Consider the following 15,451-nt stretch of genomic DNA (forward strand, 5'->3'; position numbering starts at 1 on the left):
GTCCCCATTTTCCTCTATGTTTGACATTTTAGAAAAATAAATTACAATCTGAAACTACCTGCAAATCTCCAAGAAAACTGTGTACTCCAATCTAAAGGCCGGCAACGCACTTTAAACCCCTCGGGTATCCATGGGCGATGGTAACCACTTACCATCAGACGATTTGCATTTGATTGTACTACAGTTAACTTAGTACAGTCAGCAGCAGAAGTTGCTAAGCGGGCGAGGTGTTCAAACCGATCTTGACGCGACTGTATTGTTAAGAGCCAACAGGAGTGGTCATTTCTCCATACAAACCTACTCGACTGTTTCCACCGTGGGTTTTGATGCTAGAGCAATGATTATTTCAACACAGATTAATATTGTCAATATCTGTGTCGGACCGTTTTGCCTTTTTTGATATTTTTGTTTTTTAAGGCGCTAGAGCCCATCAAAAGTGGCCAAAATGGCCTCATTGACTATGCCGCAATGAGAGGCGTAGTATTCAAAACTGATATCAATTAGCCAAAAAAGCAAAACGGTCCGACACAGATAATTTCATGATCATTTAGGTTTCCAAATTTGGTTACGATTGGTCAAGGTTTGGGGGAGGAAACATTCGAGTACGAAACCTCGATATTTGAGATTTTTACGCAAGATTTTTCGCCTTGTCCTTATCGCACTAGTTTTAGGAGCCGCTTTCGTTAGCGAGACGGGTATATTTACCTAAAATATTTAAAACTCAGCTCCTGTTTTGTCTGAGCGTGTCAAGGTAATTTTGAACACCTCGCCCGCTTAGCAACTTCTGCTGCTGACTGTATAAAACTGCCCCAGTTTTAGTTCAAAGAAAAGTGAAGTCGAAGAAAACTGCAACTCAGTTGAAGCCTGATGGTTACTCTTACTAGTTGTTCCAAAGTTATTGAAATATCAGAACCCCTAATAGTGTTTTCATTCGATACCGTGACGAGACTTCGCGTGTGTTAAGTCACATTTTGTATCCGATTTTGAACAGCGCGCCGAGCGGGACGTTTTGGAAACTAAATCCCATACAAAATGAGACTCAACGCAAACGCGTACGTCACGTCACGATATCGAATGTTTTCACTAGGGGTACAGGAGGCGATGTATTCAAAAAAATTGTGTGGAATTTTGTATTGACGATGGAGGAATGTGACCTAAATGATGAAAATCTTAATGGGTTATACTCAGAGAGGTTGAGGTCGCAAGGGACTGAGATGCCACATATAGTACACATACCATTGTTACTCTGCCTTATTCGAACTTCAAGATATTCACAAGAGACGACACGTACTAGATCCATTCTAGATACGTTATAGTTTAGATATCAACTAGTTCTCTTTTGCAGCGCAATTCGGGCAAGCAATGTCACTTTTACGTTAGATAGAGTAAGATATCTATTAGATGTGAAATGGATCTTTAAGTCATATCCTGTGGAAATCGTTCAAGAGTATCTCCAGAATCGCGCAAATGTCAAATTTGACAGGTTAGATCTTAAACATATCGTTATCGTATCTTGGTGATGTCTAAAAGATATCTAATAGATGTCTATTTTAAAATCTGAATCGGGCCCACTGTAAGGTACAAATGCAACACGAAGATGGTATTCAAATATTTTGGCTAGAGAAGGCTAGAAATGTAGGTCAAATACCTACTTATCTTCCAAAATCTAAACACGTACACTGGCATCAATGTTGATTCTATGCATTTATGATGTAGCAGTTGCGATATGCATAACAAAATGCACATTGAATGCACTTCGTATGCATTGTGAAATAATAAAATTTGCATACATGTATGATGCGTGACATTAAGTGTGTTTTAACTTTATGGTGTTCAACAATGGTGTTCCGGACATTTGGCAGGCGTGCGCGTAGCCGAAGCCAACACGTAGAGACCCTTTTTATTTCCGGTAGGCGGTGACTCGCCCCCACAAGATGATCTCAACAAAAAGCGACATCTAGGATAGTTCAAGGGTAACACTGGTTTGAAGGCTGACTAGGGTTAAGAAGTGTCACTGGACTTTATACATATAGCCTTGCCACTTAATATCAACTTTATTATTAAAATATCAAAACATCGAATATTATAATGAAGAAAATAAAAAATGGACTGTAAAACTCATAGGTACCTCATGGATTGATTAGTATCCATAGACAACCAGCAACGAAAAATCCATAGAATACAATCCCATCGTGGCTGTCCTTATCAAAACCAAATTTTTCAAAATCATATTTTGATCCACTTAGTAAGTCCTCATCCAATTACAAAGACACCTGCTTCAAAATCGGCATAAATAACCGAGTTTTTTGACGATTTCCATATCGGTCCCATGGGAAACCTTGTAGTATGCCCTCTTAAACTTTTGACCATTTTGACATTCGGGATCACGATCCCAAAATCCAAACTTTATTAAATCTCAAAAATTTTTGGTTGTCCTTGTATGGATGCGCGTTAGCAGGTTTCTCTAGGACAATGTTAAAAAACGAAGCCAACTAAATGTGTCATTTTGTCCCAACAGAACCGCTGACGACGATCCTGGGAGGTCCAGACCTGTTCATCAATATGGGAAGCACCATCAACCTGACGTGTGTAGTGCAGCACTCCCCTGAGCCGCCTCCGGCTATTAGATGGACACACAATGAGGAGGTAAACTATACCGTCCTAAGGCCGAAGGTCCTACATATAGAACCTTTTAGGTTCGATGAAATTTAAATCCTATTCAATTGAAACAGAGTCACTATTGCTTCGTTTAGTAAAATTATCCAACAACGCAAAATCAACTCTATTTCCTACGATAAAGGTTTAGATTTCAATGGCAAATTTTGGATTTTTCATTTGTATGGCTGGGATTTAAGTAGGAGGATACAGATAGAGTAATGTACAGTCAGGCGTGGCTCACTCCGCAATTTCGTCGCGTCGCTACAAGTACATGCGGCCCATATCAATTTTGGTGTCTAACAGTAGTAGTAACCGCGCACCGCTACGGAACGGACGCATGCTCGCGCTTGCGCCACCTTGTGGTCATTATCTGTCGTACACTGAGAGAAAAGTTCAACAAAAACACACTTAGAATTACAAAAATAAACTTAATCCGGGGACAAGGAGAGTCAACTAATAGGAAAAAATTGTCTTTTGCAATTTCTATTAGTTCTTGCAATTTCTATTATCTGTTTGTTGAAATTATATTTGGGATCTGAGCTGTTTGTAGAAATAAATAAACTTTACAGAAATAGCGAAACGTCCATAATTATTATTACTAAAACTTCATTTTTTCCCCCAGTACAGAACTGTTTTTTAATTCCTGGTGATGATTTTTCTCTCAGTGTAATAGACGCGTTTTGTTAGAAAGTGAACCTTCTACCTATTACTATTATTTATTCTGTGGTACAGTCAAAGAATTTAATTTCTTACCAATGTTGTACTTTGTGACAGTGACAATAGTATTACTGAATCGCGATTAGAAAGGTATTGAGATAGCTGTCAATCCATATTGATTTTGACGTAAGTGTATGGAAATCTGTTATTTCTAATCCCTTTCTGATTGCGGCATGATAATAAGTATTGAGGTCTTTAGCGACTTCCATATTGATCGTCACTGTGACTACACTTTTGACACAGCAGTATTCAAACAATGCTTATAATATATCACAGCGATACGATACCCATCTGTGAGTGTCAAAAGTGACGTTTGAAGAAATGTCACTTTTGACACTGATAGATCGGTATCGTATCGCTGTCATATCTTATAAGCATTTTTGTAATACGTCCGCAAGTTAAGTAATAGGTCCGTAGTTTGTCATAACTTTCTGAACATCATTACAAACATTCAACGTTTATGGCACGGTTCGAACTTTAATATACTTACGTCAAATATTACGTCTACATACGATAATGGATTAGATATGCCAGTGTTCTTCAAACAAAAAAATCACTCTTGATACTGACATATCTAAACTGAAATAAATGTCATATACTAAGAAAAAGTGACCAAGGCCTCCAGTGCCCCAGGCTGGAATCGAACCAGCGTGCTCTGCTATCTGCTGCTGGTTCGATTCCAGCCTGGGGCACTGGAGGCCTTGGTCACTTTTTCTTAGTATATGACATTTATTTCAGTTTATAATTTATATAGTAGTGTTTCTACTTGATAAAAACAAATTAAAATATTTCCTGGAAATAATTTAATTTGTTCAAATACTTCATTGTATTGATGGGCAGCGCCATCTCTCTCGCTAGCTCGGTATCATCATGGGAATGATCCAGCTAGAAGGGTTCGAACCATACTGTTCTACCTTAGAGATGGCTAGGGGGCGCCACAAGCCTTCAGTAAAAAAGTGCATATACTTGGAAAATTTGACTAACGTCTCTGTGACCCCGGTGGCCGAGTGGTTCAGGCACCTGCCGCGATAGCAGAGGACGCTGGTTCGATTCCAGCCTGGGGCACTGGAGGCCTTGGTCACTTTTTCTTAGTATATGACATTTATTTCAGTTTATAATTTATATAGTAGTGTTTCTACTTGATAAAAACAAATTAAAATATTTCCTGGAAATAATTTAATTTGTTCAAATACTTCATTGTACTGACATATCTATTTCATATCGTATCTAGACGTCATAATTGACGTAATTAAAATTCGAATCGGGCACGTAATCAATCTAATGTCTATCTTGCTTATGTTAGCTGAAATATAGAACAGAAATCCCATTAGTAACTTGTCATAGAAACTAAAATTTACGCCACTGCCTTCAGAAACTTGGCAAAGGCGAACTTGCTGCGGCTTCAAATAGTAAGCATCTAACTTCCTTTAACCTTCCTTTAACAAATATCGGTTTCCCTCTTGAAGTCACATATGTACATATGAGTCGCTTAACTTCAAACTCGGGTAAATCCATATATCAGATTATGCGATTTTTGTATTATGAAAAGGTAATAGAGTAGATATTTGCTGAGAGGGTCGAATGGATTTACCCGAGTTTGATGTTAAGCGACACATATGTAGGAAACAAGAACACATGTCCTTATGTACGTAACTTTTTTGAGATTGTGTACCTAGTTATTCGTATTATTCATAGAGAAATGTTCACTGTCATGTTATGTCTCGAAATGTTTGAAGTACATTGCTGCTCGGTAAATTTTCAAAAATTAACTACGGTGTAACTTTAAAAATCCTCTTAATTAATGATTACGCGGATACATTATATATCTGATTTAATTTATTACCTGTATTGAATTTACACATAGTATAAACTACACTCGACTAAATATGATTTGCACCGATTCGCCATAAAAATTACAAATTAAGGCCAACTATTACCGCTGGTCGGGGCAAGCGTGGCTCACTCCGCGATTTCGTCGCTTTGCAACAGGTAGCTGCAAGTACATCCGTCCTACACCAATTTTGGTGGCTAACCATAAGCCGCGCGTGACGCTATCGCCACCTAGTGGTCATATCTGTAATTGTATCAGACGCCTTTTGTTAGAGAGTGAATCTTCTGTACGTAATACTATTATTTATTCTGTGGTTGGGCTAAGTAGGCAAACATTGTAAATATTGTAATCCATCATGTAAGCACTTGTATCTTTTACGAGGATGTCATACTTCCATCATTTTAGGTATCTAGAGGACGTTTAGGTTAATCGAACGAACGAACTAGACACATCAATCAATCTTGTCACACGCAAACATGCTCTCAAGGAGAATAATTTTTGAGAAAGATTTAATGTTTCTCTAGTAAAATCTTTCTCTACTAAAACGTTTCTCTAGTTTCTCTAGTATAATATTTTTTCAAAGCGAACATTAAGGGTAACATTACATTTCTGACCGCAGCTGCACTACTAGTGCGAACGCGTCGGTGTTATTGTCAATTCCCATAGTATAATGAATGGTAGTGCTGCTGTCGTTGGAAGTGGACTGTCACGTTAAAGGTGACGCTCTGATGTCAACTGACGCTGCATACTGTTGCGTTGTCGTTGGTGCCACTGAATCTGTCAATTTCCTTGCCAAATCAGTCACGGAATGAACATCATTATCGCGGCAGTGATGCGGCCGCGAACGTGAATCTGTGACGTTAGCCGCCGCAGTCATACATGTAGCCAATTATCTGTTGTCTTTTATCTTTATCATTTATCGATCTAATCACAAAAGTTACTGTTAAACTCACACTTGAAAAAAATACCGTAGCGCTCAATATCGCATAGCCAATACGTAGCCAATTCAAAAATCAACTGCGTCCGTTTTAACGCGAAATTCCCGAAACCTAACGATTCAAAGCAGTTTTTGAACATCTCTAACCATCCGAAACGTTTTGCGGCGCACCAGTTGAAGTGTTACCCGATAATGTGTGGTTAAGCGGTTTCCATTGATTGGTTTAGTTTGGTCGAGTGCGGAAGAGTTACAATTATCCGTAAATGGATTGTTAAGGCCCCACTACACACTTGTCAAGGATGGTCCATGACAAGCCACATAGGTCCATCAAGATATTGTTACCTATTTAGGGTTCCGTACCCAAAGGGTAAAACGGGACCCTATTACTAAGACTTCGCTGTCCGTCCGTCTGTCACCAGGCTGTATCTCACGAACCGTGATAGCTAGACAGTTGAAATTTTCACAGATGATGTATTTCTGTTGCCGCTATAACAACAAATACTAAAAACAGAATAAAATAAAGATTTAAATGGGGCTCCCATACCACAAACGTGATTTTTGACCAAAGTTAAGCAACGTCGGGAGTGGTCAGTACTTGGATGGGTGACCGTTTTTTTTTTTTGCTTTTTTTTGTGTTTTTTTTGCATTATGGTACGGAACCCTTCGTGCGCGAGTCCGACTCGCACTTGCCCGGTTTTTTTTTATTATATTCGTTGGCACTAAACGACGCCACAAAGTACTCAATGGCCCGCACAGGTCTTTTGGTGAAACTGTAAGTGCGACATAAAAACATTTCTATGCCATTAGATCGACGATACGATAAAACTTGTGGGTCACTGCAAAAATTTACCAGTTCGGGTTATATTGCCACTAAAATATGATAAAATAAATCACTACACCTTATAAAACAAAGTCCGCCACGTCTGGCTATTTGTGTGTATGTTCGCGATAAACTCAAAAACTACTGAACGGATTTTCATGCGGGTGTCACCTATTAATGAGTGATTTTTGAGGAAGGTTTAAGTATATAATTTGTTAAGGTTTTGTGTAACCCGTGCGAAGCCGGGGCGGTTCGCTAGTTTATAAAATATAAACTTCGTCTACATTACGAAACTGAGTCAGGTATTCAATACCAAATGTTGTTGAGGTAACTTTTGAGTACCGACGGTACATTCCTTTAACTTACTGATCAACTAAATCCTTTGACCAACCAGCGTTCTTTTGACCTCGATATCTGTAATAACCATGTATTATCGAAGACCACGCATATGCTGGTCGAGGTATGTCAGTGTAATAACACTGTTCTAACATTCAAATTCCCTCGGCTATATTCCAAAGCAAATAGTGAATTTAAAATTGAAAGCTACCCACAAATGGGTACGGTCGTTTCGTTGAACGACGTTAAAAGTTTATTTACGAATAACACATACGTAATTGGAGCAAAACAGGCCAAATGTTCAAATGACTACAAACAAAAGTCGTAGTTGTGCCACAAAAAGGATTCGACAGGGATGTTGACCGTAGTTGAAATAAACGTTTAGGAAATAGTTAAAGAACTAGAATTAATGTTGGGAAATCGTAATCTGAATTCATTTCTTTTAAATAAATTGCAAATAACTAAAAAACTTTACCGTGACATCGCATGTTTATGAGTAATATTTGCTAATATCAACTCCATCACCAATTGTTTTAACAGTTTGAAAATTAACCTTATTGGACTTGTCATTTTTCTTAAAATTACTTATTTTGTTTCATACAATAAAGCTTAGCAATTCAGTTCTCTTACCATCGTTTTGAATAATCATCATTTTCTTAACTTAATAGGATATTTATTGGAAGACTTACCTCAAATGACCCAATAACACGTTATGACGTTATACAAAGTTACATTTCTGTCACTTAACTTCAAACTCAGGTATATCCATTCGAATCTCTCAGCAAATATCTGCCCTATTACCTGTTCTTAATACCAAAATCGCATAACCTGGCAGATGGATTTACCCGACTTTGAAGTTAAGCGACTCATTTCTCCGTTGCAACTGCCGAATGTACCTAATATCGCACGCAATCAAAGAATTGGCGTGGCCTGGTCGTTCGAGAAACTTCTAAAGTTTTATTTACAAGGAAACCCGGTGATTTGAAACGATGCCAAAATGAGCTGCGACCAGTTTGCCAGAAAATAAAATTGTACCCGCTCTCCGCCTTTTGTTATAAATTGAACTAATGCCCTAGTTTAAAAGACGCCATCTTGGAATTGGTTTTGTCAAAGCATTGAGTGCGGATGACAGCTTGACGTAACGGACGTATCTATTTTGAAGAATGAAAAGAAAATTTATATTTAAGAGGGTAAGTTTTACGTAGCTTGCGATTATCGTATATTTCGTGTTTTTCGCGTTGTGGTTAGAAAGGTTTTTAAAATTAGAAATAAGCAACTAAGCGTTATATGTGACGTTATCTATGAAAAGGGACCTTATTGTCGATGGCGCTTACGTCATTATTAACGATGCTCCGATATAAATACAATGCCGCGCGACGCTGCGCGGCGTATGCGCCATCGACAATAAGGTCCCTTTTCATAGATAATGCCCCTTACGGTGCATAGGGACCATTTCGACTGTGGGATAATTTCAACTAATAGAAATATCTTCCATGTCTTACATAATTAACTACGGTCACACACAACAAATCTTTGTCGCTAATGGTTCCGTTACTTAGAGACAGACTGACAAACTGAACTATTGTAGTCATATTTAAAATTAAAAACACATATTCTTCAAATGATGTACAGTCAGCAGCAGAAGTTGCAAAGCGGGCCAGGTGTTCAAAATGGAATTGACGCGACTTTATTGTTAAGAGAATAAGAGCGTGTCAAGGTAATTTTGAACACCTCGCCGGCTTAGTAACTTCTGTTGCTGACTGTACCGTCAAACTAGCTAACTTTGCCTGCATTGGTATCTTTACCCAAAAATACGCTTTTTAAATAATTTTCCTCCTAAAACGTTCGTCGGTAAGACATAATAAGACTGTAAGAAAACAATAATAAACTACAAATTCTGCTAAATTTATAACCAGAGCTATTTATTTACCTTTATTTGACAATATCCGGGAGACCGATCTTTGCTCGGAAAAACATATAAAAACTCTAAAATGCGCGTTTTCTCAGAGATAAGACCTAGATAGATCTATTTTTCGCCTCCGAAAACCCCCTTAAAGCAAATTTCATCGAGATTGTTAGAGCCGTGAGATCCCCCAAATAATTATAAGGCTTTATAATACAGTCAAATTATACATTTTGCGTTTGCGTCAAATCCGGTAGTTCTGATTTTTTGCAGGCATGTTTATGATGTTGGCTCAATGAATAATCCAAGTTTGTGACCTCGAGCGCCGAACGCAACTTTGTCAAAAATCGAATAAACCGCAATTTTATTTTCCATAAAAAAAACTATTTATTTTCCATAAAAAAATGTATGAGTGCCTATTTTGCTAAAAATATTTTTTTTTTTGGAAAATAAATATTTTGTAGAACGTGGCGGTGATGAATTCCATATAAATTACCTACCTAATCCTTATATTATACCTAAGAACTGATGTAAAATTATAAAATTTTGAAAGACTTTATCTCGGAAAATATTAAATGTACAGAGACAATTATAGTGTCTTATTGTAGCAAATTTAGTCTACTTTAAAAACGCCCTAAAAAGTTACTATAAAAAACTAGTCCTTTAGGGTTATAATCGCCCAAATCTAAAAAAAATTGCGGTTTATTCGATTTTTGACAAAGTTGCGTTCGGCGCTCGAGGTCACAAACTTGGATTATTCATTGGGCCAACATCATAAACATGCCTGCAAAAAATCAGAACTACCGGATTTGACGCAAAAGAGCCAGGTTACAAAATTCGACAAAGTTACTGGATTATTAATAGTCAAGTAAAAATCTTAAATATAATTAATAACAAACTAAGAATAAAAAATAAAAGAAAAATGCTTAGTAAAAATCTTTCGCCTAAAAATGTATCTATACCAGTGGCCTTATTTCTTGTACTATTTTCTCGTAAAACACATAGTCTCTCACAAAACTTAGTTTTATATCCGTTTGAATACGTATTTATACGCTCGGAAAATATGTGTTCAGTGACTTGAGAAACATTATGTAGTCGAGAGTCGTAAAATACCTTTCTTCGAAACGAGACTAGGGGCCCGATTCGGATTTTGAAATAGACAGCTATTAGATATCTTTTAGACATCACCAAGATACGATAACGATATGTTTAAGATCTAACCTGTCAAATTTGACATTTGCGCGATTCTGGAGATACTTTTGAACGATTTCCACAGGATATGACTTAGAGATCCAATTCACATCTAATAGATATCTTACTCTATCTAACGTAAAAGTGACATTGGTTGCCTGAATTGCGCTGCAAAAGAGAACTAGTTGATATCTAAACTATAACGTATCTACGTACGTGTCGTCTCTTGTGAATATTTTGAAGTTCGAATACGGCAGTAGGTATATAAAGTCTCGTAGGGAAGGGCATTTTTTTGTACTTTTATAGAAATACATACATTATAATGTATTTTGTCTATAGTATATTTTAGTCACCTTACAGTAATAGAGGATGAAAATGCATTAAATAAATAAGTACACATTCATCTTATATGTACCTTTAAAGGTGACAGTCCATTTCCAACGACAGCTGCATTTCTGTCAATTTTACTATGGAAATTGACATTGACAGCGACGCGTTCAGTACTAGTAATGCAGCTGCGGTTAGAAATGGAATGTTACCCTAAACGAACCATTCTTGTAGATACCCTACATCCAGAGATGTGACTTATTTGAAATACTTGTATTTAAAATGCAAAATACCTATTTTGTAATTTGTATTTAAATACCTTTTGAAGAAAACTATTTTGTATTTTATTTGAAATAGTTTTTGAGACCTATTTTCTATTTTCAAAATACAAAATACTTTATAGTAGGTAGGTAATGTAGGTAGGAGTTACAATCTCTTCTGATGTTACAATCCTGGCAACTCTTCATTCTTTTAACATGGAACTGTTGAATCTGTTTAGTAACGTCGCACATGACCACAAGCGTAGCGAGTGGTTAAAAAAGTGGAATCTTGAGTGTTGCGAGGGTTTCAAGGCACGAGAGGCGAACAAACTTTTTTGCTCTGGTGAAACACAAACGAGACGTTTTCATCACACTAATGAGAGGCATTATACTAGCTGTAAAACATTACAAATTAATGCTTTAAAAGTTGGCCGTCAAAAACCATCATCCATACCTACATCCTACCGGTTAATATGAGCAAACAACTAGAAATTTGCTTTTAGATGGAGGATTGATTTCAAAAAATAAAGAGTCTTTTCAACTCGGAAATTCCGAGTAATACTTTTTAATTCAGACTAGGTAAGTATTCACTACTCAGAGTACCTTTTATCGCAAAGTATTTGTATTTTGAAAAAGTATTTTGAAAATACCTATTTCGTATTTTAAATTTAAATACAAATTCAAAAACTATTTTGTATTTTGCATTTGAAATAGTATTATCAAGGAAGTATTTGTATTTTGTATTTAAATACTTTTTATAAAGTATTTTACATACTACTAAACGAAATTAATACGCAGCTTACCTAAATCTAAAATAGGCCCCTGAGGAATTGTATGCTGGCGGCATTTCCTCGCTGTATCGCAATGCTGATACGTTGTGCGAGGTAGCCGCCAGCTCTTCGGTCAACAGTTACGTCAACCAGACGCTTCGGGATTTCTGCGAACAACTTAACTGTAGTATAGTCAGGCGTATCTCACTCCGCGATTTCGTCGCTTTGCTACAGGTAGCAAAAAGTGCATCCTTTCGGCCCCAATTTTGGGGTTTGCCATAAGCCACGCGTGGCGCTGTCGCCACCTAGCGGCCATATCTGTGCTGATCGTAACAGACGCGTTTTGTTAGAGAGTGAGTCTTCTGTACTTAGTAGGTACTAATATTTATTCTGTGACCATGCGTGAATATAACACCAGAAGTAAAAGAAACGTAGAAAGCAGTTATTTTTAGACACAATTTCCATTATAAAACCCGTATAAAATCATAAAGAGTGGGTAATTTGATTGAGACGTTACATGCTAGTGTTTCATATAAATTCCGTAGAAGAAAAATCGTTTCGATAGTTGGATAAATGAGACTAATTTTACTAGTGTGAATATCCCCTGAAATGCAGTGTTTAGTGCCGTCTCATAACTGAATATATAATTTGAACTCTGAATTATTTATTCTGTGGTATAGTTTTTAAACCAATGCCTAAAAAACTTTTCTTTCTCAGGAAATCAACTACGACTCACCCCGCGGCGGGGTGTCCGTCATCACCGAAAAGGGGGAGACGACCACATCTCACCTTTTAGTGCAGAGGGCAAGAGTGCCCGACACTGGGCGTTACACGTGCGCGCCGGCCAACGCCAATCCGAAATCCGTGCAAGTGCACGTTCTTAGTGGTAAGTGTAAGTGGACCACGGCTCAGCTATGGGTGTTGTTGTCATAATCGTAAAGGGGCCCACTGATTTACAGTCCGCCGGACGGTATCGGCCTGTCAGTTAGAACAAAATTTTGACAGTTCCGAACAACGGACAGGCCGATACCATCCAATCAGTGGGCCCCTTTAAGGCATCTCAGGGGTTTCTTCAAAAGCTAAGTTTTCTAACATCACCTCAAACACAAGCTACTAAAATCCCCTTCCGTCTGGCAGAGGCTTGGCTAAAATTAGACAAAGTTACCAAGCGTGTTGCGTTTTGCCTACATCATTGTAGCGACGTAATAATCTCCATCGCCCATAAAAAGTCCCATTTAGACGCAACTACATTGTAGGAAATTGGAGACTTCCAAATGAAGATATAAAACGAACGGAGCTTACAACAATTTGCACAAATTGTCTCCGATTTTGCATACTGCCCGATCCGAACTTTAAGATACGTCAAATATTACGTCTAGATACGATATGGATTAGATATGTCAGTGTCAAAAGTGAAGCTCCTTCAAACAAAAACGTCACTTTCGACACTGAAATATAGAAATCTATATACTTATTATATTATAATTTTATATTATAAAGGCGAAAGTGTGTCTGTCTGTCTGTTACCTCTTCACGCTTAAGCCGGTGAACCGATTTAGTTGAAATTTGGTATAGAGGTAGTTTGAGTCCCGGGGAAGGACATAAAATAGTTTTTATGTCGAAAATCATCCCTGAAGAGATTACAAAGGGGGGTGGAATTGAAAGAGTTAATGAATTGCCTAATAATTGAAGTAACCAATGCGCGAATTGAATGATTGCTCTTAGCATTAACCAAGCGCTATACCTACATTAGCTGCTGTCACTAATTCCACGCAGATGAAGCCGCGGGCAAAAGCTAGTTAAGAAATATATATATTATAAAATAATTCTTAAACTCTTCTTTACTGATATGCATCCGAGGCACACGCCACCGGTTTAAGTCCACCGCCAGGTGGCTTGGGTTCGACGACGGTGCCACCCTTCCACACATCGACTGAAACCCCTTTTCTGCCCTACCTACATATGTCTTACCTAACCCTTTGCCTATGTATTACTTATGATTGTTGTAATAAATGCTTTAAAGAGAAAAAAAAAAATCTTAAACTCGTGCTTCGCTCACTCAACTTAATAATACTTACTTACTTACTCCTCTGGCGCAGAGACCCAAAGTGTGTCTTGGCCTCCAACACGACTGCTCGCCACTGATCCCGGTCCTGTGGTGTGTGTGTCTGGTCAATAATCGTTACTGGTAATTTAAGTGACGTATTTGTCCCCAGGAGAACACCCAGCAGCAATGCAACACGGCGGCCAGCTACGCCTGCAGTACCCGCTGTCGGCTGCGCTTCTCAGCCTCATCGTCACCCTTATGGGCTGCTAGCTGGACGTATAATGGCCTGAATGCTTTTACTGATATTTGACTTGTTTAAACCACCTATATACAAACGCCAACACCCCTAACGTACATTGGTGGAACTTATTACGAAAGGCACAAGGTCCACCGATGTAGAGTTAACAGTGTAGGGGATGGTAGTCCAAACGTATGCAGTTCGGTTTCAATTTAAGCTCACTACACTATTACACCACGTTTTGTAACAATTGTAACTCAACGGAAAAAAATGTTCGGAATTGGTGCTCCGTATTTACGAGTATTTCGCCCAGAAAAAAATGAGTATTTTAAAACAGCCAATAAGTACATTCCAATAGGGTAATTCGCCAGTAACTGGCCACTGTTAGTAATTGGCCACCCTAAATTAAATGAATTATATTTACCTACACTGAGAGAAAAGTACAACAAAAATACACTTAGAATTACAAAAATAAACTTAATCCGGGGACAAGGAGAGTTAACTAATAGGAACAAATTGACTTTTGCAATTTCTATTATCTGTTTGTTGAAATTATATTTGGGATTTCTGAGCTGTTTGTAGAAATAAATAAACTTTACAGAAATAGTGAAACGTCTATAATTATTACTAAAACTTCATTTTTTCCCCCAGTACAGGACTGTTTCTTAATTCCTGGTGATGATTTTTCTCTCAGTGTATAAACAGTATTCATTTTAGTATAAGGTTTCAATAACTGGCCAGCCTTCAATGACTAGCCGCCTTTACTAAAATGAATTCTGTTTATAGGTGAATAGAATCCATTTTTAGTTTAGGGTGGCCAATTACTAACATTACAGTGGCCAGTTACTGGCGAATTACTAAAGTAAAACAAGCGACAGCAAATTGAAAATCGGCTCTAATTGAAAAATAAATAAAACAAAACTACCAACACTTTTCTGAACACCGGTCGCTTGAAGCTTAAGCTTCTGTGCCATCATATTATGACAGTTATAATATTCAACTCTATTTACAGATATTAAAGTTCAAATTGAAACAAATATTTTTTGGTACATGAATTTCGCAATTTTTGCGACCACAGCGGTGTTCCGAGAATTTTATTTGTGTTTGAATTTCGATTGAGGCGGTGACATTAACAGGATTTCTGTGTAACGAAAACTGTGTATTTTCATTAAAAGGTTTAAATTTTTACAAAGTACAATACAATACAATACAAATACTCTTTATTGCACACCTCATTACAGAAAACAATACAAATAATACAGGAAGAAGAGGTTAAACAACAGGCGGTCTTATCGCTAAAAAGCGATCTCTTCCAGACAACCTTTAGGTAGCGGAAATTAATAAATTTATGTCATGTCAGTAGGTGTTTCAAATTCAATATAAGAATTTTAGCACAGAAAAAAACACAATACAAAA

The 15,451-nt window shown here is 37.5% G+C and overlaps 1 protein-coding gene across 1 annotated transcript in view; it reads left to right on the forward strand.

Annotated features, from left to right (window-relative positions):
* LOC134671714 (zwei Ig domain protein zig-8-like) overlaps nucleotides 1-15,224 on the forward strand; it is a 42,179-nt gene extending 26,955 nt beyond the window's left edge. The window contains exons 5-7 of the mRNA XM_063529547.1: nucleotides 2,519-2,646; nucleotides 12,468-12,636; nucleotides 13,967-15,224. Of these exons, the coding sequence (XP_063385617.1) occupies nucleotides 2,519-2,646; nucleotides 12,468-12,636; nucleotides 13,967-14,067 (398 nt within the window). The 3' untranslated portion in view covers nucleotides 14,068-15,224. The remainder of the gene's footprint in view (nucleotides 1-2,518; nucleotides 2,647-12,467; nucleotides 12,637-13,966) is intronic.
* Nucleotides 15,225-15,451: the final 227 nt, after the last annotated feature.

The sequence above is a fragment of the Cydia fagiglandana genome, chromosome 16 (assembly GCF_963556715.1).
Source record: "Cydia fagiglandana chromosome 16, ilCydFagi1.1, whole genome shotgun sequence".
NCBI lineage: Eukaryota > Metazoa > Arthropoda > Insecta > Lepidoptera > Tortricidae > Cydia > Cydia fagiglandana.